The following is a 24,923-nucleotide window of genomic DNA, read 5'->3' on the forward strand; positions in this document are numbered from 1 at the left end:
ATGTATGTATTTATTTATTTTGGTCTTTAGCAGATAAGGCCTCACTGTGCAGTGGCCTGGCTCACTTTGTAGTCCAGGCTGGTCTTGAACTCACAACAGTTCTCCTGTCTCAGATTCCCGGGTGCTGGGATTACAGGTGTGCACCACCACGCCCAGCTAGTTATTATTTATTTCTTGATGATAGCCATTCTTTCCAGTGTAAGATCGCAGCTCATTGTTCTTTTAACTTGCATTTCTCTAATAGCCAGCTATAGTGAACATCCATTTTGTTTTTTATTGGCTATTTTTCTGAGAAGTGTTTGTTCATTTCCTGTGCTCCTGTTTTGATAGGGTTCTATTTGAAGTCTAGTATTTTTGAGTTCTGTATTCTAGATATTAGTCATCTGTCTGAGGAGTAGCTAGCAGAATTTTTTTCTCATTTTCTTCATGCTATTGCAAATGGTATTGTTTTTCTGATTTCTTTGTCAGTGAGTTCATTATTGTGTATTGGAATGCTGCTGTTGATTTTGAATCCTACTTTGCTGAATTTGGTTATTGTTGACTTTAGGAGTCTGTGGTAGATTTTGGGTCTTGTTAAGTAGAGGATCATGTCATGTGCAATTAATGACACTTTGATTTCTTCCTTTTATATGTGTGCCATCTGCCCCCCTGGTGTTTTTTGTTTGTTTGTTTTTGGTGTTTTGAGACAGGTATTGCTGTGTAGTGTAGGCTGGCCTTGAACTTGCAGTGATCCTCCTGTCTGAGCTTCCCAAGTGCTGGGATTACAGGTGTGTACTCGGTTTCATATACATACCCTTTTTCTTTCTCTTGCCCATTTTCACTGGCTGATGTTTTTAAGGAGTGTTAAATAGGAGTGGTAATAATGGACATCCTTGTCTTGTTCCTGATTTTAGAAGGAAAGCCATCAATTTTTACCCATTTAATATGATGTTGGTCATAGGTTTGTCATAGTTTTTATTAGATTGGATACGGGATTTTGTCAAAGGCTTTTTCTTATCTATTGAGATCATGTGATTTTTATCCTTTGTGTGATGAATTGTTATATTTATTGATTTTCATATGTTGAACCATCCTTGCATCTCTGGGATGAAGCTTACTTGGTCATGGTATATGATCTTTTTGATAATTTGTTGCATAATGTTTGCCAGTGTCTTGTTGGAATTTTTTTGTACCTATGTTTATTAGAGAGGTTGGCCTGTAATTCTCTTTTTTGATTGGATCCTTGTTTGGTTTTGGAATCAATATTGCTAGCTTCCAGGAATGACTTTGGGACTTTAGTTCATTAAAAATTTTGAGGAGGAGGTTGGGGATTTAGCTCAGCGGCACAGCGCCTGCCTGGCAAGCACAAGGTCGTGAGTTTGAGTCCCAGTACCAGAAAAACAAACAAACAAAAAAATTTGTGTTTTTTGAGGAGTGCTGGCATGTTAGTTCTTCCTTGATGATCTTACAGAATTTGGCAGTGAATCCATCAGATCTGGGCTTTTTATTTTTAAGTTGGTAGGTTGTTCGGTTTTTTTAAATTATTGTTTCAATTTTATTGCCTGTTACTGAATTATTCAGAATTTTTAAGTTTTAGTTCAGCTCCAATTCATTGGTATATAGATTTATGAAGTAGCTGGTAATAATCTGTATTTTGACATTGTTGTGAGTTCACTTTTTCATTTCTAATTGCATTGATTTGTGTTTTTCCTTTTTTTGATAAAGGTTGGCTGAGGGTTTGTCAGTTTTGTTTTTCTTTCAAAGAATCAGGTCTTTGATTCATGGATTCTTTGTATTGTTTCAGTCTCCATTTTATTGATTTCTGCTCAGATCTTTGTAATTTCTTTTCTTGTACTGCCTCTGAACTGGACTCTTCTTGTTTCTGTATGACCTTGAGGTGCATCGTTTAGTTATTTTTTTTGGACTCCCTTTGCTTTTGTGATGTGGGCATTCAAAACTATAAACTTCCCTCTGAGGACTACTTTCATTGTGTCCCATAAGTTCTAGTGTAATGTACTGGAATTATTTACTTTTAGGACCTGCCCTATTTTTTTCTTAATTTGTTGTCTGATCCATTGATTATTTAAAGAGTGTGTAGCTTAATTTCCATGCATGTACATGATTTCTGTGGTTGCTTTTGCTGTTGGTTTCTAATTTCATTGCACTGCGACCTAATAGTATGCATGGTAAAATTTCAGTTCTTTTGCATTTGCTTAAGTGTGCTTTATTTGCTAGTATGTGGTCTTTTGAAGAAAATTCCATGTGCTGCCAAGAAAAATGTGTATTCTCTTGTTGTTGTTGGAACACTGTATATGTCTATTGAGTCCATTTGTTCAAAGGTTTGCTTCAACTGGGCGTGGTGGTCCATGCCTGTAATCCCAGCACTTGGAAAGATGAGACAGGGGGATCACCTTAAATTTGAGACCAGCCTGGGTTATATGTTATATAGTGAGACCCTGTCTCAAAAACAAACAAAAAACCAAAAAAAGAAGTTTGGTTCAGCTCTGATATTTCTTTGTTGATTTTTGTTGTTGTTGTTTAGTTGATCTTTTTGTGATAGTGGATTATTGGAGTTCCCCCTATAATTTTTTGGGGGGGGGTACCGGGGATCGGACTTACGACCTTGCGCTTGCCAGGCAGGTGCTTATGCCACTGAGCTATATTCCCAGCCCTCCCCCTGTAACTATACTGATAACTTACTGATCTTTTAGGTCCAGTAGTGTTTGCTTTATGAAGTTTGGCGCACTGTGTTTTGGTGTATGTGTGTTTATAATTGTTATCTCTTCCTGTTGAATGGTTTTCTTAACTAATATGTAGTGACCTTCTTTGCCTCTTCTGATCAGTTTTTGGCCTAAGGTCCAGTTTGTCTGAAAATAGCAGGTACCCCTGCTTATTTTCAGGTTGCTGTTTCATAGAATATTGTTTTCCATCCTTTAACTTTCAGCCTATGAATTTCTCTATGGGTTAAGTGTGTTTTTTGTATACAGCATATTTTATTGTTGGGTAGTTTCTTGATCTGTTTTGATAGTCTATGCCTTTGGCAAATTGAGACTGTTCACATTGATGGTTATAATTTATTAGGTATTGACTTCGTGTCATATTATTTTATTGCTGATTCCCTTTTTTTCCCTTGTACTTAATTGCTTGTCTTGCTTGGTATGTTTGTTCTGTTGGGCCTTTTGGTACTGTCCCTACAACCTTTTATCTACAGTGTACTTTTAGTTAATGGCAACTCATCTTTCTGGTTGCTTAGGGCAGAAACCTTCAAAGCATCTTTAATTCTTTTTTTGTTCTCACATCTCATACAATAACATGTTATCAAATCTGTTAGCAGCTATCCTTGGTTCTACTTTCAGAATGTTTCCCGAGTGACTTAATTGTATTACCTCCTTGCCAGAATCCTAATTTAGGTCACTGCTATCTTTTGCTTTAATAATTACAGTAGCCTTCTAAGGTAGTTTCCCTATTTTTGCCCTTGCTGCCAACACTCTCCGTATAGCATCTGAAGTGATCCTGGATTTATTTATTTACTTATTTTTTGTCTTTTTGAGACAAGGACTCGCTGTGCAGTTCAGGCTGGGCTTGAGCTCACTTTGTAGCCCAGGATGGTCTTGAACTTGGAACAACCCTCCTGCCTTAGCCTTCAGAATGCTGGGATTACAGGTGTGCACCAACATGCCTAGCGATCCTGGATTTATTTTAATAAAATGCAAGTCAAATTATATTACCCTTTTCAATCCTTTATGACTTTCTACAGAAAAAAGTGTAAAGGTGCCTTTCAGTGGCCTACAAGGTAATGGTACAATTGCTTGTAACATATATGACCCCCTCCCCTATTTTTTACCTCTGTGATCTTTAATTACTGCCCTTCGTTTACATTCATTCTACTCCAGTGACACAGGCTTCCTTACTTATCCCAGAACATAGCAAGCACATATGCAGCTTACTTTTCTTTTTTCTTTGACTTGACTTGCTCTGTTGCTTTCCTTAGGTTCAAGGTCATCATATTGATAGAAGCTTTTCTTTTCCATGCTGTTTCAGTAGAAGCTGTCAATTCAGTTCAGTGTGGTGTCCAGGCTTAGAATCCTGGCTATCCAAAAGGTGGAGGCGTGAGAATCCTGAATTTGAGACTAAAGACAACTATCCCCTTCATTTCAGTTCGTACCCCTCCTCATCTTCCTTTTCCCCTAAATAATTACCATCTCCAGTACTGGTTCTTTATTTGTTCTGTCTTTTCCTAGTTAAAGGCAAGCTCCATAAACGCACAAACTTCACTCTTAACTGCTTTCTCCTTAGAACCTAACAGTGATTGTTATACTGTAGCCACTTACCTGTTGAGAGAATGAAATTACATTTTAAACTTCAAATTATGAATTTAATGTTTAGAACATACTCATTTTAATTTTTTATAGTTGTTCGTCTATAAATGGAGAAAGGGACAGAAAATTGTGTGGAAAGTAGAGATAAAGCTACAACAAAAGAAACTGTTTTAAACAATTCCTAAGAATTTCCTATAGATTTTTTTTTTGAGAACAGGGTCTTGCTATGTAGGATAAGCTGTCACCCAGATCAAGAAATTGGATGCTACCAATAACCTAGAAATATTTCTCCATCAGATACTACCCCTCTCAGAAGTAGTCAGTGTTTTTAGGTTTTCTTTTCTTTTTTTTTTTTTTTCCTTTTAGTTTTTTTGCGACAGAGTCTTGCTGTGTAGTCCAGGCTGACCTTGAACTCTTGGTGATCTGCCTGCCCCAGCTTCCGAGTGCTGGGATTACAGGCATGTGTAACTGCACTTGGTAAAAGTAGTCACTGTTCTTATGTCACCATAGAGTGGCCCTCTTCTTGTCCCTCTTTGTTTTTGTTTTGTTTTGTTTTGTTTTTGAGACAGGCTTTTGCTGTGTAGTTTAGGGTGGCTGGGATTGCTATGTAGCCCAGGCCGACCCTGAACTTGCAGTGATCCTCCTGCCTCAGCCTCACAAATGCTGGGATTATAGACATGGACCACCTATCTTCTTCTCCCTTTTAAAGACTTGTTTTAGAGCAATGGAGTTTCTCAGTAGAATTAAAAAGGAAGATACAGAAATGTCCCATATATCCTGTGCTGCCGCACTGGCATTGCTGCCCCTATTATCACTATCCACTTTAGAGTGGTTTATGCGTTACACATTATCACCCAAAGCTCATACTTTACATTAGGGTTCCCACTTGGTATTGTACATTTGTATGGATTTGTTTGGATAAATGTATGATATACGTCTACCATTATAATATACAGAGTAGTTTTATTCGCTTGAGATTCCTTTGTGCCGTGCTTATTCATCTCTCCCCTCAACCCCTGGAGACCACTGCTCTTTTTTACTCTCTCCATACCCTTGCCTTTTTTAGTGTCATATAGTTGGAATCAAAACCTGTTTATTTGAGTTATATAACTGGAATTACATTAAAAAAATCACATGATCCTATTCCTTGTATATATGGGGGAATTATGTGTGTGTGTGTATATATATATTATGTACACAGATGTGTGATTTGTTTGTCACTCCTGATCATTACATGTAAGTTGTTGATTTTTATTGCTTTAATATGTTCCATTGTATAAAGGAATATTTTCTAATTCCATACTAGTGGGTATGTGGATGGTTTTCTAAATTAGGTGGTTAAAATAATGTGAATTTTGTGCATTTTTTTGGTGTCGTATGCAAAGGGTGGTAGATGATGAATGTTTGAATTTTAAAAATGTACCATAGTGAAAGACATAATGCCATCAGTGCCCCTCAGAAATACTCCCCTTTGAACAAACCTAACCCGTTGTTTTTACCACTTTCTGAAGCATTAATGGGAGTTTTATTTTGTGAATGTCTTTATGAGGTGTGATAAACATTATAGTGAATGCTGTTGGCAAGTGTCATCCAGTGGATAATCAGGCTTATAAAAACATGACAGCGTGTACTCATCTGCCTTACTTACTGGATCTGGCATTGTGGTACAACTTCTGGCTTTTCCTCAAAAATCAAAACAACCATGAAAGGTAAACTTAAAATGGAGTCAGGATATCAAAGCAGCCGCACAAAGCAACTATAGACACTCATCAAGGAAGACTGGTAGAACTGCTTCAAAAAGTGGCAAGAGGGCTGGACGTGGTGGCACACGCCTGTAATCCCAGTACTCAGGAGGCTGAGGCAGGATGATTGTTGCCAGTTTGAGACCAGCTGGGCTACAAAGTGAGCTCAAGGCCAGCCTGAACTGCATAGCCAGACCCTGTTTCAAAAAGACCAAAAAAAGAAAAAAAAAAAGAAAGTGGCAAGAATGATGTGTGTTCCAGTTGACGGACAGTATTTTGAGGGGTGGTAATTGCAATACATTTTTTTTTTTTTTAACGTTTAAACATTCACCATAGTTTTTGGTCACACCTTGCGTATGTGTTACTGTTGAATATATACCTAGGAATGAATGGGCCTTATGATACAGATCAACTCAGGTTTAGATGATACGGGTTATGTTTGAAACATTTTCCAAAGTGGTTGTATACAATTACAGACCCACCAGAAGTGTGGGAGTTTTAGGGGCTGGGGATTTAGCTCAGCAGCACAGCGCCTGCCTGGCAAGCGCAAGGTCGTGAGTTCAATTCCCAGTACCGGAAAAGAACCCCCCGCCACCCCCAAAAAAGTGTGGGAGTTTTAGTTGCTCTCTACCTTTGCCAACATTTGAATAGGGTCTGTTTAAAAATTTTCGTTCTAATGGATATGATAACTTATTGTGAATTAAATTTATTCCCCTTATATCTGTTGGTTAGTACCTTTACATACATTTATGGGCCATTTTGACAAATTATTTCCCTTTCTCCCCAGCCTTAGAGATAGATTTTTGAGAGTACTTATGTACATGTCAGACACTAATACAGTGCAGTAAACAAATATTTTTCTGTTATGTACAGGGTGACACTGAGAAAGATAAACTTGACTGCCTTATACTGAAAACTTACTTTTAAGGTACAGATTGAAAATCCCTTATCAAAAATGCTTAGGTGTTTTACATTTTGGAGTTTTTAAAAATTTGGTAATATTTGGCATAAACTTTACCAGTGAAGCATCTCAAATCTGAAACACTCCAAAATCTAAAGCTTTCTGGATTTTTGGATTAGGGGTGCTTACTCTGTATCTGTCTTAAATTGGTATGAATTTGGCAAAAGGGTATTACTAAAGACTTGGTAGATTAATTTTATAATTAGGATTCTAAAATATAACCAGATGCATATTAGTGCAATCATTTAATACTGGGCATGCCACTTGTTGGGCATAATTTATTACCTTTAGTGGCAGCACTTTGTGATCCTTTCTGTGCGAACAGTCTTACAAAACTTCGTATTATTTGCACATAGAAGGAACATAGAGAAGTAGAAGACCAAGTTTCTTAGGGGCTGGGGATTTAGCTCAGCGGCACAGTGCCTGCCTGGCAAGCACAAGGTCTTGAGTTTGATTCCCGGTACCGGAAATAAACCAGAAAAAAAAAAAAAAAGAAGACCAAGTTTCCTCGTCTAGATTATAACCTATATTGGAAAGTTTTCCTTAAGGAAGATTGGTTCATTCACATATTTTCTGAGCACTTTTAGTGAGGCATTCATTATCTAGAGGAATATATGAACAAATAAAACTAATTACCATAAGCATATACAAAGGAAATGACTTTCAGACTAATCTTAAAGGATAGATGGAGAAGGAAAACAGCTAAGGAACACTTTGCAAGAGGGATAGCTCATGTAAAGGTGTGTTACACTGAGATAGGATATATGTTTTTAAAATGATGAGAATTTGTCTTTTTTTTTTGTACCGGGAATTGAAGTCTGGATATTGCTTTTGCCAGGCAGGCACTTGTGTTGGGCATAATCTGAGCTATATCCCCAGCCTGAGAATTTGTCTTTTTAATATTAAAGTTGGAAGAGCAGGGTAGTTCCAGATTGAATACCAAGTTAATGAGCTGGACTTTATGCTGTAGAAAATAGAGCATGTGCAGGGGTTGAATTAAGAAAACGATGCAATTAGATTTTTATTTAATAGAACATTTTGGAAGCTGAGTTAAAAGATGAATTAGAAGAGAGAGGAGAGCCTGGAATGGATTAGTAGAATTTGACGGAAGATAATAGTTTGAATAGTTAGGTTGATTATAACCAAAGGAATGCAAGAGTTTTTGGGTGGACAAAATACTTCCACTTTAAGTTTTGCATGCCTATGGTTCATCCAAATGCAGTAAGGAGAAAAACTAGCCAATTTTGCTGTTTTGTTTTTAATTGTATTGGGGATTGAACCCAGGGAGCTGTAGCCCCAGCATTTTTTATTTTTATTTTGAGACAGACTCTTGCTAAGTTGTCTAATTGTGCTCCTCCTGCCTCAACCTCCCAAGTAGCTGGGATTATAGACTTGCACCACTGCACCTAGCTAAGTGTTTCTTCTGTGAGGTCCTATCCAGACAACATCATCCGTTTTTGCTAGTAGTATTTTGCCCACACTTTTTTTCCCATCATATCACAGATGACATGGAATAAATGCTCACAGAAGATTGAAAATTAAACTGAAATGAGTAGCTTAAAAAGCATTTGGTAAAATTTCTCATTTTACAAACTTAAAACTTACTCAAATATGTGTGTATGATACACACTGTCTTTTATTAATTTTGTAAAAACTATTACTGTGTGATGTTTGTTCAGTGTTTTGATTATAATGATACACATTTGGGTATCTGATTATAAAGGAACAGAGGTTAAGACTTACATGGTGTCAGCAAGATTTATTTATTTTCTTTTTGGGACAGGGTTTTACTATGCAGTTCAGGCTGGCCTTGAACTCCCTTTGTAGCCTAGGCTCACCTTGAACTCACAGTGATCCTCCTGCCTCAGTCTCTAGAGTGCTGGAATTACAGGTGTATGCTACTACACCTGGCTGGGAAGGTTTTAATCATATGTTATTCTCTTCAATGAGACAGTGGAAACAACAGATTGAATATCTTTCACTTTCTCCTTAATTTCTAGCTATCAAATGAAATTCACTGCATTTGAGCAAAGAGTAGATACATATGAATACCTGTCATGAATGTGCCCTTATTTTTTGTCCCTCATTCTAACAGGAAAAGGTGGTTGTACTCCACCTGTAACTGCTTTCAGTTATCATCTCTGGACTTTCAGGAAATTCACCTTGTAACGGATCTTTTCTCATAAGCATCTAAACGTGTTTGTCTTAATCTTTCAGAACAGAACACCTTTTTTCCCTTTATGTTCCCCTTAACTTAGACTTCCCTGCTTCTGCCTCTCAACCCAACTTGGTGAAGTTGTCTAAACCTGTCATTAGTACTTGCTCACTTTTTTAATCAGTTTCTTTCTTGATTTATCCTGCAGCATTTGAGGTTGACAACTTCCTTTCTTGAAGCAGATTCTTTGCTATTGTAGCACATTTTCTTGGCTGCTCTCTTTTCCCTGTGCCTTAAATGTTTGTATTCCTCATAGGCCACCTTCTCATCTCACAGTCCATGAGTGATGTAATTTCTTTGGCTGAGGTTCTTCATTGTGTACATACTGATAATTCTAAACTCTGTTTTTAGCACGTACATCTCCTTCTGTGCTCTAGACCTGTAGTCTAGTTTTCTTACTTTCATATTGTACACATGGTTCAAACTCAGTAATCTTCAATCATGCACTCATTAATTGCCCTCTTCCATCTAGACCATTTTCAGCAGTTCCTCTCTTATTGAATGGCCATCCACTTGGTCGCCCAAGCCAGAGTCCCATTTATGCTTTTTTATTTTACCCCCTTTGATTCTTGATGTAGGTTATTCTGCTAAAATAATAAGTTTTAAGCTATTTGAGGTAGTTTTCTTGATTGTTGGTTATGCATTCTAGTTTTACTTACTGTTACAAATACAGGAGTTATTAGATACGTTTGATTTTTTTCTTTTTTACCTATGGTGCTACAGATTGAACCTGGGGCCTCAGACATACTAAGCACACTCTGTACTACTGAACAATATCCCAACTTAGCACACTGGATTTTTAAGGTTATTTTTACCATAAGTATTAGTGATTATTACAGATCTAAAATAAGAATTTTAGTTTACCTGTAGTAAAGAAAAATTTCTAGGAGTTTGTGTTTCACCAAAGGAGGGTTATATTATTTGTTCTGAAATATTTAGTCTTTTTGTTGTTGTTTGATGTTTTTTTTTTTTTTTACTTAGGTTTTATTAGCTTTTTGAAATTAAAAAAAACCCTCAGTTCATTGGTTCTTAGTTTGACTTAGAATATGCTGTTGTATTATTACCAGTGTGTATATAGCGATGTTTTTCTCTGCTGCGAAAGTGGCTCATTCCTGCCATATCCACTCTTTTTCACCATTGCGTGCTTATTTTATGTCTGTCTGGTTTATAATAAAAAACTCAATATAGAAATTGCCTTATTCTCAATGTCCTTCTATAGTCATGTTGTGGACCTTATAAATATCTTAGTAATGATTAACTTTAAAGCTTAAATTTGTGAGTAGCAGTTACAAATGTTTCCTTCTTTTGCATTCTATGTAGTTCAGTGAAATGGATACAAATTGTGAAAGAGTAAAGATACTAGAATTTGTTCTGGCCTGAATTGGTTATTGGATTTATTGACTGAGCAACTGTAATTGAAGTTTCCCTTTATTATCTCTGATATTTAGTAGATTGGTTGGAAAGGAATAAGCTATGAGGAGCAAAGATTATGCTGTATAAACAGGTGATTTTTTTTTTTTTTTTTTTTGACTTTACATCGTACTCATTTTATCTTAGAGAAGTTCAGATCTCACAGTTTCTGGGCCAGTGAGCTGTCTCTCATCTGTGTTTTTTTCTTTAGATATTAGGATCAAGGAAGAAGAACCTGACCCTGAAGAGTGGCAGCTCAGTGGTGATTCTACATTGAATACCAATGACCTAACACACTTAAGAGTTCAGGTGGTAGATGAAGAAGGGGACCAACAACATCAAGAAGGAAAAAGACTTCGGAGGGTAGCTTGCACCTGTCCCAATTGTAAAGAAGGTGGTGGGAGGTAGGCAGACATAAACCATACTCTGTGGTGTGTGTTTCTTTGTTTGTTTGTTTTAAAGAGAGTGAATATCATCACCCTAATTTTTAAAAAATATTGCATGCTGTGTCACTTACATTTTTTAAAACAGTGTTTTGTGACAAGGTCTTTCTGGGTAGTCCGGGTTGGTCTCGAACTCATGGCAGTCCTTCTGCCTTGGCCTCCCAAGTGCTGGGATTATATAAGCATGTGCCACCACACTTGGCGCGTGTCACTTAATTATGGGAGAGTATTTCATTACATGATCATTTTGGGTATGTGACCATATGAGTGTGCCAGAAGTTAGAAAACTAAATGTATGAAATTCAGTTTCAGATTTGAATGCCTTTTAAAATAAAGTTTTGGATTTTTTAAACAGTGTATCAGACACAGTTTTATAGGTTCACGGCAGTCAGCTTCTTTGCAGACTAGCAATGAGTTTTGCCAAAATAAAGATTTAAAAAGTTGATTCTTGACTTGAGAACTGCAGTTATATAAAAAAGAAGCTAAGAAGTTCAGAAATAGTTGATAATCATAAAACATTTCTCTTTGTAACAAAAAATGGAAAAGGCCTTAATGATGAGATTTAAAGCTGTCATTGTAGTATTTCAATTCAGTGTTTTAAAAAATAAACACAAAGACAAAATAATGACAAGAATAAACTCAAAATCGTCAGTAATTATGTTAAAGGTGGATGAATTATGTTAAGAGATTGTGACTTGTGATTTTTTAAAACTCATAAAATCTGTATTGATAATTACAAAGTACACCTTGAATACGTGACACAATATTATATTGAGAAGATGAGGGATGAGGAAAGATTAGGCAAATGTTGACAAAAAGAAAACTTGGGTAGTAATGTTAATATTGGGTATGGTGGGATTAAGGTAGAAAACATTTAATGGACAGATAAGGGTATATTTCTTGTTAATAAAGCTTTACTAGTTTTGGTACTTTCTACACAGCTTTGAAGTAGCGTAAAATCTGATAGAACTCCAAAGCTGTGTCAACCAAATCTTCAAGTGATAACAAAGTCTTAGCCTTTGTGCACTGTGTAAGTAGACAAATATACAGTATAATTATGAAGTAAATATGCACAGTTTACAAGGTTATTGTCTTTCTGCCTTTGGTTGGTCTTATTAGATGATTTATACTTCGGCCAACCCATTTACAATAATAATAATAATAATAATAATAATAATAATAATAACAACTGCTAACATTGAGAATTTACTATGTTCCACAGTCTTAGAAGTGAGGTGTAGTCTTAAATGACTCCTAAGAACAGGCCCCTGGGATTTGGACCCAGTTACTACTCCAGAGCCCTAACGATTACACTTTACAGCCTCCCAAAAGCATCTGCTTCTGCATCTGGTCTTTTTCTATGTTTGTACTTATTGTAATTATTTAGTTGTTTAAAATAATTTGTTCTCGTGTGGAACTCTGGTTAGGCAGTATCTTTTCTGAAATTTACTCTCATTTTAGAGACCCTTCAGGATATAATTATTTATGTAAGTCAGATCTAATTGGAGGCCAAGTCTGGCCAATGTTGTGCTTACTCTTCAAAGTAAAAATGTTTTAATTAATTTATATTTATTAAACTAACACTTGGTCAAAAAAATCCAGAGGTAATGAATATTTTAAAAAGCATCCAAGTCCTACCCCATTTTAAGATGACCATTGTAAACATTTTTAATACATTCTTCTAGACATTAGATGTATTTTAAAGTAGCATCATTTTTTCCCCCCATGGTTTTACATGTCTCTTCTTTTGAGAATTTTTGTGACCGTATATCCATTTTCTGTGGCTGTATAGTATTCTTATTGTATGAATGTATAATAATTTTAACGTCTTGTTGGGGGGCTTGTTGTCATGGTCTTCACACATGTCTTTACACATTTGTCTGATTATCTCAGTGTAAGTTGGCAGCTGTGGAATTGGCTAAGTCAAAAGGAATTGTCTGCTAGAAAGACTGTGTCAGGTTGTTTCTACCAGAGTGTGTTAGAGCCTGTGCTTTCCCGTATTCTGACCAACAATGGATTTTCATTATATTTAACCTTTTGAAGTTTGATAGGTAAAAAATAATTCCTCAATATATTGTTTTGTTTACTGTCTTATTTAATGACTTCGTAAGTCTGCACATTTTTTGATGTGTTATTTTACCATCTTAAAATTTACTTTGTGAATTATTTCTTTTGTGACTCCGTTAATTTGTGTATTCGCTGTGTTGTATGTGCACATTGTGTTTTTCCTGATTTTACATTACCTTCAACTTTGTTCGTATAAGTGGCCTACAAAATGTAATATAAGTAAAGGAATTCCATCACTTAAGAGTTTTTAAACATTTTACCACAAAATTTTAAGTTGATCTTATATTAGATGCTTCATTATTATACTATTAAAAGCTGTACTTAATCCCAAGAAGTATAAAAATTTTTTTCTGAAACATTAATTGTATTTATTTATTTTTGAGGTAGTCTTAATATGTAGTCTAAGCTGGCCTTGAATTCACTGTGTAGCCTAGGCCCGCCTCAAACTCAGGGTAATCCTCCTGCCTCAGCCTCCCAAGTGCTGGGATTACAGGCCTGTAGTACCAGGGCCAGATTCTTTTTTAATAGTTTATGCTAAGCAATAAAAATTAAGGGAAAAAAACTATATTGTTTCTTAGCATTCATTTAGTACACACACAGTAGGTACACTTGTATATACAATTGTGTTGTTTTGGTGTTTGTTTTTTTGAGGCAAGGTCTCCCCATGTAGTTTAGGCTGGCCTCAAATTTACTATGTAGCCCAGGTTGGCCTCAAACTCTCAGTGATCCTCTTGCCCCAGCCTCCCAAGTGCTAGGATTACAGATGTGTACCACTATGCCTGGCTATATTCAATTGTTGTATCTGGTTAGTAGATATACATTTGAATCCAAAACATTCTTAAGTGTTCTGCAAAGGTGGGATAAGTGGCACTGAAGTGGGGAAAAAAAAAAAAAAAGAAATACTGGCCTTTTCTTCTCATTTGCAAAAGAAAGGAATATGAACAAGATGGTATTTTTAGAGAAACTAATTTTTTGCATTCATCTTTAGAGAATTGTTTTGTTTACCTTGGTGAGCAAGATGTAAATTAAAATATTGAAAAATTGTAATCATTCAGCCAATTTTTATTGAGCAGAGCCAAGCTTCAGGGAGTAGTAGGAGAGACAGTTGTGATAAAGGAAAATTCTACACGCATTATTGTGTAGGTTTTGTATGGATTAAGCATCAATGCATATAAAATTATTTTGCAAAATCTTGTTTTCTTTGTCAACATTTCAGCTTATGTCTTGTTTCTCCCACCCTAAGCAAAAGACACTAGATGTTTTCTTAACTCCTCCACTCAGAGTTTACTTATTTTATTCTGTTTCACTACATTGTCATTGTTAAATTGTTGGGAGCAAGTCTAGGCATTTAGGAATACAAACTTAAAATAATTAATTTTTTCAGGTCACATAGTATTAGTAGTGTGATCATGTGTTATCCAGAGGAAAACATGATTACTTGAATTTTTTTGGGAAATTCAGTTCTCTCCCTTTCTTCATAGGACAGGCCATTACTGTATAGCTAGCATTCAGAGACCTTAAGTCAGTCAGATTTTTCATTTAGGGAGAAACTTTGACTTGACTATTGAGCATTTCGTTAAAAAATTACAAGCAGTTAAATTGCATGTGTCTCTGCCCTTTTTTTTCCTTAGATGTTTGTCTTATTTTTAAACAGTTAGTATTCCTTTTTTATCCTTATAATTCAGTTGAAAATATCTTTCCCTACTGTTTCTTAGTCCTTGGAGAACCCTGTTATTAATTTTAGTTTTGTGCTTGTTAGAGTTCCCAGACTAAATTTTGCTCAGTTTGTGAAATAGTGTTTTTGGGTGCATAGAAGCACATTGCCTCACCTGAATGATAGTCTTAGGGGAGAGGCAAGAAGGCGTGAGGTGATGAGTGAACTGAATTCTTTGTGTTCTTTGCGAAGGGTTCTTTATGAAGTTACTATGGTGAATACAGTATGTAAAATTGTTTTGTACACTGCTAGCCACAAACGTTGCTCTCTTAGGATTTAAGAATACAGCAAATTTTAAAAGGTTAAATTACCTGGGAACAGTAAGTCTTTGGCATTACCAGTAAGGCAGAAAACCTGTTTCACTCAGGCTGGCTGTTTGAAGAGAGTTGTAGGAAGTGGGGGTGGACTGGAGCAGAAACTAGAATTGTGTTAGATGATGACATCCTTGCCCGTGAGACAACAGCATGACTCCTCCTTGTCTTTACTTATGCTATCCCTCTGCCCGGAATGCCTTCCCTCCTTTCTATCTAAATCCTATCCACCTCCACGAAGCCTTCTCTAACTACTGGAGCCCACATTGATGTCTCCCTGTTCAGAACACCTATGGCATCTAACAGCCAGCACTGCATCGTTTAGCACTGTTTGTCCTATGGCAATTTCACATACTACTGAGTGTGAGTACATTAAAATATAAATGTGGTGAAATATGCATTTTCTAGTAGAATTTGAAAAACAACAGGTGTATTGTATACAGGAGGATTTACAGGCTATAGAAGGTTTACAGGTTACACCTAGACTGTGAGATTAGGGGAGGAGGGAGGGAATTGGGTTTAAATGGACTTTTTTAAAATATCAGATAAACATTACAGAGTTTATACAGAGTAATTTTGCTAACTGTAGTGTCCAAGTTCATGTTTTTAAAAACTTTATTTAGTAATGAACCTAATTTTTGTTTCTAGAAATAACATTTTCATGCAGTTTAGTACTATTAAGATGTCAGTTCGGGAGTCAAGAGTTTTCTTCTGGCTTAGGCTAAGATGCTTCGGTTCACTCATCTAAGCACATGTCTCTCATACTCTATTCTTGCTATCAGATACGGAAATTAATGTCAAATTTTGTGATATGGATAAAGTGGTATTTGTTACAACTCATGTATAATTTTGGATATCTTTGCATGGTTTATAGGAGGTAAATTTTAACTGTGAAGATAATTTGATTTATATTTGTTTCACTGAATGCTGAGGGAGTTAAGACAGTAGCTTTTACCTGGATTTTAAAAAACTTTCAGTCAGTATATATTCAGGTTTGGCCATTTGAGTATTTGAGTAAATGTGCTTAAGTCATGTTAGTTTAATGCTACTTAAACTGTCTGTATGTAATTGTATCTGTGATCAGTTATGTTTATATTCTTCGATTTATATATATTTTAAGTCATCTAATATGGCTTTTCAAATAAAGACTGGTTTCCCATATAGTGAATTTAATTGAATTGGGCCTATGAATAGTCTTTATGAATGGTTCTGATGGAATAGTAATTAGTTTTGCTGTACATTCTTAATATTTGAAATGTCCTTTTAGTATATGTGCTGCTGAAGTGAGCACTGAAATGTCCTTTTAATTACAAATTCTTGAGTGTATTTATATTTTGACAGTACTCATTAATTCTGGAGTATAATTTATGTATAAGACATGTTTGAAATATATAAATTTCTTTTAAATAGATTTAAAATGGTTTTGGTTTCTGATTGACCTCATGGTGATAATGTCTTCTATTTGAAACTCAACATGAGGATATAAGATATACATGGTAATGCCTATTTGAAATTTTCATGAAGGTGTATATTATTCTGTGTGTTTTTTAGAGGTACCAATCTTGGGAAAAAGAAACAACACATTTGTCATATACCAGGATGTGGTAAAGTCTATGGGAAGACCTCGCATCTGAGAGCACATCTGCGTTGGCATTCTGGAGAGCGCCCTTTTATTTGTAATTGGATGTTCTGTGGTAAAAGATTTACTCGAAGTGATGAGTTACAAAGGCACAGAAGAACACATACAGGTTACTAATGTTTTTGTTGTTATTGTTGGGATTTGAACCCCTAGGCCTTGCAAATACTAAGCACACATTCTACGCCTGAGCTGTAACCTCCAGCCTTTCTAATTACTTGCTTGTAATAGACAAAAATGAATTATAGGGCTCTATGACTTCTTTGAAATGTTTTGTACCATACCTTTAAGTTAGTTATTTTCACTCTTGATGCATTTTATTATTCTTCCTCTTTAATGCTATAACAAGAATAATTCTTCTGATAAATTTGGATGTTTCTTTTCTATTTGGTACCAGCAAAGTAAGGGAAAGGCTTTTCATGAAGGAGTAGCCACAGGATTGTTGATGTCAAAACTCTTCATTTGTTTTTACATGGTGTTGTATGGTTATTGTGAGTTGGACTTAGGCCTTACCCAAGTTGAAATCTAACTTAATTTTCTCCTGCTACCATGTAACATTAAATGACCAAAGTGTTCACCAATCTATGCTCAACATTGAAGAATTGAAAAATAAATATTTACCATTCCTAGAGAGCTTAGAAGGAAAAAGTGTGGTGAAATGGAAAATAACATGAATTTTGAAGTCAGCTACATCTGGCTTCCAATCCAGGTTCTCCGTTAGGTCATGCAAATAAGCAGTCTCTGATAGTGCTTCATAATTTATTTAACCTTAAATATAGTATAAAATAACTGTGAAGTATGTAGCACATTAGATTTTCTCTGCTTTCTTTTGTTTGGCTCTCTTATCAGGTAGCTAGACAGATGAGATTAACCTGTGTGCAACTGCAACAGTCGATACAAGTAGATATAGTAAAGATTCTCTGTTGCAGTTTGTGCTGTTGAATATGCTCGGAAGGAGAGAGAACCATTGCTTGGGATAGTAAGATATTCTTGGGTAGTGAACTGGCATAGTAGACCTTAAAAATATCCCCAACAGAATTTTCCTCAGTGGAATGTGATCAGTAGGTTGTAGAAAGGAATAATGTGAACGGGGGAAAAGTTCTTAGATCAAATAAATATGGGTTATTTGATAGCTCAGGTAAGTACTGGGCTAAAGAGAGTCCCAAGTACCTATGGTATAAGGCAGTACAGTACTTTCTTAGACTTTTATTAGGTGGAATGCATCTTTAACGGGGATATAATGTGTGTGGCATTTCCCGGCATCATTTGATTATTGTGCCGTTTGGTATAGACTGATGTTCCAAAAGAAGCTTCAGGAAATACATGTTGGCAGAAGTTTTGTGATGCTAATAACATGAGTGAAGATGCAGTTTTACATAACTCAGTGGGGCATCTGAACTGTTACCTTCAAGTTACCTTGCATTTCCATAGCATTTAGGATAGAGTTGAGGTTTTTGAAGTGTATAAGATTTGGTATTTTTAGGAAGGGAGTGGCATGGATTTGTTGGATTGCAGAGGGCGTGACTAGAATTTCACTGCATTGCAGTTCAGGCATGAAATCTGATATGAACCTTCTGAAAAGTGCAAGAGTGAGAAAGGAAAAAAAGTAGGGAAATACTTACTAAATTTGAGAGACTTCTCTCTCAATTCCTTTTAGATTGGGCTTTGCCTTTTCCATATTCCTCTTACATAGCAGATTTTTGATGTAATAGAAATTTAGCCTGTCTTTTATTTAAAAGTATTTTATTCATGCTGAGAAGTATGTTGACTTCAATATTAATATATTAGGCTTATTCTTGGTTATTCATCTGACATCAGATTAGTCAGCCAATTCCATTCAGTCTTAACTGAACCTTGAATTTACATCTGTGCTGTAGTCTACAAGTACTCTTACTTGATTTTATATTTATTGGAGGTTTAGTATCATGGATCATGACTTGTTAATATATTTATAGTTCAAAAGGATACTTCTGTTTAAACTTTATAGTTTGTTACAGATGGTTATCTTTTAAATAGAGGTATTTGAGATCAGACTCTTAGAATAGTTGGGATATTGAAGTCTTGTTTGAATATGAGAAGCAGTACATTTAAGGATTGCTTTTCATCAAAAAACTAAAGATAACATTATTTTGGAGCCAGACATTGTATAAGAGAAATCTTGAAGGAAGGGACAGATCATGAAACAAACACAATTTTAAGATTCCTGCTCTTCACCGTCAACTGCCAGTTTACTTTCTGTTTCAGGAGAGATTGATTGGGTCACCACAGTTGAATTGTAAAAACTAAGTAACATAATTTTTTTCTTAACAGGTGAGAAGAAATTTGTTTGTCCAGAATGTTCAAAACGCTTTATGAGAAGTGATCACCTTGCCAAACATATTAAAACACATCAAAATAAAAAAGTTATTCACTCTAGCAGTGCAGTGCTAGCATCTGTGGAAGCTGGGCGAGATGATACTTTGATTACTGCAGGAGGAACAACACTTATCCTTGCAAATATTCAACAAGGCTCTGTTTCAGGGATAGGAACTGTTAATACTTCTGCCACCAGCAATCAAGATATCCTTACCAACACTGAAATACCTTTACAGCTTGTCACAGTTTCTGGAAATGAGACAATGGAGTAAATATTACACAAATACTTATTCATTGTGGTTATTTTTATACAGTAGTGAGAAGAATATTGTTCCTAAGTTCTTAGATATCTTTTTATTGATGTGCAAAAATTTTTGGATTGACAGTAACTTGGTTATACATGACACTGAAATGCCTTACTTTGTATGATATTCCATAGTATATTAAAAATGGTAAAATTGCATGGGTTTTGTAGGTACTTTTGGAATCTAGAAGAAATGAAATTTTACCAAGTTATATAAAGAGAAAATTGAATTTAACAATGCGAATGGTAGTCTAACCAAATGCATCAATCCTGTGTGGTTTAGTGTAAAAATGAGAACATGTTGGTATTTATCTATTGTAAGATAAAAAAAAAGTTGGTGGGTGAAAGAAATCATGTTATGATAAAAATTTTTGTAATTTTCTTGATGACTGGAATTTTTATTATGCATAACTGACAAATCAAGTTTCCAAGCAAATGTTACATAGTGTAGGCTTTACTTAGCTTATCAATTTGTCATTTTGAAGCTAATTATTTTAATTAGGTTAACTATGTACAATATTTTAAGCATTACTCTTGTAAGATTTTGAAAACTACATTTTAACATGGAACTCTAGGGATAGTCACCTTTTAAATCCTGTTGAAAAGCCATGTTTAAGATTTCATTTGCCAAAATAATGTCTTGTTAATATTCTTTCAGTAATGAAGTTGGGCAATATAACCATTGTTTAAAAAAGTTTAAAATGTATAGGTTGAGGCATTTGGGTGGCAAGAAAATGTTATCGTGAATTATCCCTTTTCTTGAATATTGGAGGACCAAAAAAATAAGGTGTATTGCGTCTTAGCAGTGATTTTTATCGAATCTTGTTTCCAAAAACCGTTACGTCTGCCAGGGCCTTAAAAGCCATTATGTAAATTACCAGTAAAGTATAACATATGCAAACATAACAAAATCACTTCCATAGTGACTGTACTCCAACCATATGGATATTAGTCATAGAAAAATAGAGGTTTTATGATATTTTTTTAAGTCTTTTTTTTTGTCTAGGTAGTCAGTCTGCACTTAAATATCAACCATTTTCCTTTTTTTTTTTTGCTTCTTCCCTTAAAATTTATATGTATCCAATACACTTAATTGAGAAATGTATGTTTTTTATTACGCTGTATTTTCTTTTTATTTTTTAATTATTGTTTATATTTTCAATTAAAAATGTACAAAATAAAGTTACATTGCTGGTCTTGTAAGAGCTATACAATTTTCTTAAATGCATACCTATAACTGCAGCAGTTCACCTATTTCAAAAATTTGGAATTTTGTTCATTTGTTATCTTTAAGACCACCTCAAATTTAAAGGCTACCTTATTGTACGTTTAAAGTGTATTATAACAGTGTGGTAGTTAATAAAACACTATTTTTTTTCCTTTTGAGTTTGTTGTATTCCTGTGTATTTTAACTCTTGTGATGGGGAGTAAGAAAATCTGTGTTGTTTTTCTTTAACTTATTATTTTTGGATTCTTGATCTCAGATACTGAAATTGTAAACATACATTTATTTAAAAAAAAGCTATGTACAGACACTGAATGTTTTAATATTTCACCTGAAAATTAGCATATTGTAACTTTAGGAAAAAATTTGTTAACTTTTAGTTTACACTAATTCTTAGCAATTTTGTCAATACCTTTTTTCAGGAGGGGTTGAGGTTTTTTGAGACAGGGTCTTGCCATGTAGTGTAGGCTGGCTTTGAACTCACTTATGTAGCCCAAGCTGACCAGGAACTCACCACAGTCCTCCTGCCTCAGCCTCCCAAGTGCTGGGATTACAGGCCTGTGCCACCACACCTGGCCATTTATAATTACCATTTTTGCAAACCTTTTTTGTGTTTACTGTTTTAAAGCAGTGGAAAGTGTTTGGATTTACCAAAAACCTGAATTTATATAAATAACTCCTCAAAATGATAGCATAAAAAAACCTTTGGTAACCGTGTAGGCAGGAGCTACTCGTTTTAAATCTTTTTTTTTTTTTTTTTTCTTTTCTAGTACCTGGAATCGAACTCACACCTCATGCTTGCCAGGCAGGCACTGTGCCGCTGAGCTAAATCCCCATCCCCAGCTACTTGTTTTGAGTGTGTATATTTAATCATGATAAAGGCAGAGAGAGAAGAATAGAAGAAATAACATTAAAATAAAAATCAAATTCCTTTCCACATATACAGTAGTAGTAAAGGTTTGTATTGTCTGTTTTCTGGGCACTGACACTGTTGTTATTGAGTACATAAAACAGCTCTCAGCACACAGAAACATGGACAGGTTTTCTAATTGAGAGACTTGTGATACAGAAAAGGAAGTGCTATGTGGGATTACAGAGATGAATCAGTGGAATGTAGGGTTATTTTGAAGTTTTGAGGATTAGAATTCGAATCTTCAAACTTTCAGGTTAATTTGCAGAATTTATTTAAGACCGTGAAGATCATGTTTAAGGTTTCGCTCACTTGAACAAAATATCTATTGAATCAGGGGAAAACCTTTTTAGAGTGATACCAAGATGTTTTCAAGAATTACTGAAATTCTTACATTAGGTTCATAGAGCACTTGATTCAAGAATTTCTAAATATTTAGAGACTAAATATGAGGAAGAAAAGTAGTCTTGAAAATTACTAAAGTCTCAATTTTCTCAGTACCCTGTAGGAATATATTAATGAAATTTAGATCTTCCCTACAGAGTATTCCGCCTTAAGTTTAAGCAGTTTTACGTAGTTCTGTTTTTCTGTCTTTAAAATGATGAATAAACTCTGGAAATGTACTACATGAAGGATTATTCTGAGATTAGATTTTTATAGTTACAAGATCCATATTAGCATGAGTCTAACTTACAAGTGTGTACTCTTGTCATATAAGTGTTCTCTGTCATTTACTTTGTTAGATGAATTACTAGTATATTCAGTATGTTTACATAACAGGTAATTCCTATTGTAACATAGTCATCTAGTAGATGAGATGTTTGTACTCTCTATGCCTCAAAGAAAATAGTAAGTACATCTCATTTTCTAGATGTTTAATGACTTTGAAAAGCTACTCAACCAGAAAGTGCATAAACCTTTAAAAGAGCTACATTTATTGCAGTCAGGTGCCTTGTAAATAACATTGGCCCTTAAAATAGTGAAAATGTTTAAGATATTTAAAAATACATGTACAGATAAGCTGAAGGAATGTCCGACATTTGATAGAAAATACTTTTTAACCAGTACTGTTAATCAGAAAATGCTGGGGAGCATTTTTTTTAAAGTCTGTGGAGCCAGGTGTGGTGGCGCATGCCTGTAATCCCAGCATTTGGGAGGCTGAGCCAGGAGGATCACTGAGTTTGAGGCCAGCCTGCACTCCATAGCGAGACCGTGTCTCTAAAAAAAAAAAAAGTGTGCCTAGCCTCATTCGTGACTTACCGAGTTTTGCACCAGGTCCTCAAGTGGCTCTGATAAATAGTTTGTTAGAATCACTTAAAATTGAGCAAGCATTCCCTTAAAATCTTAATTATACATACTTTAAATCCTGGTAGTGCCTCTACTGGTTTCCTGGAGTTTTCATTTTATTAAATTTTCTTCAGTATTGTTAGAGGTTTTGGATTGTTGAATAAATTATTTTTGTGATACTTGGTTTTAAGATTAGATTGACGTTAATTGTTCTACCTATTAGACATCTTGGCTTTCCAGTTTAAATTACATGAAGTTGGCAGAAATTGGCTTCAGTGTAGAAGAATTGTTTCACCAGATAGAATGTTTAAAACTTACTGTCCTGAGTGGATATTAAGTCTTTTGTTATCTGATGGTGAGCACGAAACAAATGAGTTAACTGATAGCTTGGGAATAGAATTTGATATTTTAGTAAAGAAAGGCAGACAGTCGGTGGGGGAAAAAATTTAACTGACCATTGTATACTGATGAATGCTGGGAAACAGTATAAAAATTAAAATGACATTAAGCCACCCAGAGGTGACTGTTGTCTCAATTTTTTTCTTCTAAAATACATAACAATTTGAAAATTCATTTTCATTTGTACTGTAAAATGTTCATGTTTTTTGAAATATAGTGCAGTGGTACCTCACTTTATGAACTTAATTTGTTCTATTAATTTGAAAAAGGTGGCTGCATTTGTGTGGGGACGATGGCCGTGGTTACATTTGTCACCTGAAACCGAGTTTGTGAACAGAAGCAAATTTTTGCTGAACATTTTTGTTTGCTAATTGAATTGTTTGCAGACAGAAGCATTTGTGAACTGAGGTGTTACTGTACTTAAAATCTACAGGGTGTGCTGTCGGGGGACATAGTCTTTCACTAAGGTGGTTGTGTTGTATTAGGAAGTTAAGAATACTACATTTTGAAAGGAGGTCTGTCTCCAGCCTATCCTGTTGCCTGCCCCCCTTTTTTTAAAATGGCATAGTTTCACATTTATTAAAGGTAGAAAAATGGCCCAGGGTATAGCTCAGCAGCACAGCACTTGCTAGTGAGTTTGGGCCAAGTAGAAATAGGAAAAGTGCTGAAAAAATTTTAGAAGTACACCCTACAAAGAGGCACTATAGCTCCATTTCCTACTTTCTAAACTGACTTCTAAATCTATGCTCAGCTACATACTAGATATGCCGGAGAGTTTTCTTACATTTTAAAAACCCAATTCTCATCCATAAAAAGGATATCTAATAACAGTACTCCTAGGATAGTTGTGAGGATTAAAATGTAAGCATTTAGCATAGTGCAGGGCTTACAGTAAGAAAGCAATAGGATCTCCTAGCACCTACCACATGAACTGTGAAGACTCATCGTAAAAGGATGTGTTGTGTGGTTTTCGTTGTTCTGACGTTGGTTTACCCCAGAAGTCTTTCTAAAGCAAAATATGCAAGGAAACACTGAGCATAATTGATAGTGTGTGATATGCTTGAAGTGCCTGCCCCATCAGAAAGGATGGAAAAAGAAAAAAATGAAGCATCTAAGTATATTTTTTTGAATTTTTTTTTTTTTTTTTTTGTCTTTTTGAGACTGGGTCTCACTGTACAGCCGCTGACCTTGAGCTCACATGGTAGCCCAGGCTGGGCCCGAACTTGCAACAATCCTGCCTCAGCCTCCTGAGTGCTGGGATTACTGGTGTGAGCTGCCACACCTGACCACCGGTGACACCCGGCTTGAACTTTTTCCTGGTAGAGAAATTTTAGTGTTCCTGAGAGTCAGCCAAAGAATCTTTAAGTTCATTTTGATTGAAAGGTAAAATTTGCATTTAGTGGTGAAAACTTGGGAAAAGACTTTAAAGAAATGTGGTTTATTTCTCAAGTGTGTATGATTGCAGTAAGTAGAGAACAATGAAATACAGGAAGGGGTGGAGTAAATGCTGTCCAGGCTCTCTGCCCAATTTATGCCCATTTCTGAGTATTATTTTCTGCTGCCTTCAAAGAGAAACTTTTCATATTGCTGGGCAAGTAGTGGACATTTGGTGAAAATTGACCCATTTAAGTGCTTTATCTTAAGAA

General features: G+C 35.3%; 1 protein-coding gene across 1 annotated transcript in view; it reads left to right on the forward strand.

Annotated features, from left to right (window-relative positions):
* Sp3 (Sp3 transcription factor) overlaps window positions 1-20,842 on the forward strand; it is a 56,588-nt gene extending 35,746 nt beyond the window's left edge. Inside the window, exons 7-9 of the mRNA XM_005393193.2 lie at window positions 10,838-11,030; window positions 16,713-16,909; window positions 19,108-20,842. Of these exons, the coding sequence (XP_005393250.2) occupies window positions 10,838-11,030; window positions 16,713-16,909; window positions 19,108-19,424 (707 nt within the window). The 3' untranslated portion in view covers window positions 19,425-20,842. The remainder of the gene's footprint in view (window positions 1-10,837; window positions 11,031-16,712; window positions 16,910-19,107) is intronic.
* Window positions 20,843-24,923: the final 4,081 nt, after the last annotated feature.

The sequence above is a fragment of the Chinchilla lanigera genome, unplaced genomic scaffold (assembly GCF_000276665.1).
Source record: "Chinchilla lanigera isolate Chin_1 unplaced genomic scaffold, ChiLan1.0 scaffold00048, whole genome shotgun sequence".
NCBI classification, from domain to species: Eukaryota; Metazoa; Chordata; class Mammalia; order Rodentia; family Chinchillidae; genus Chinchilla; species Chinchilla lanigera.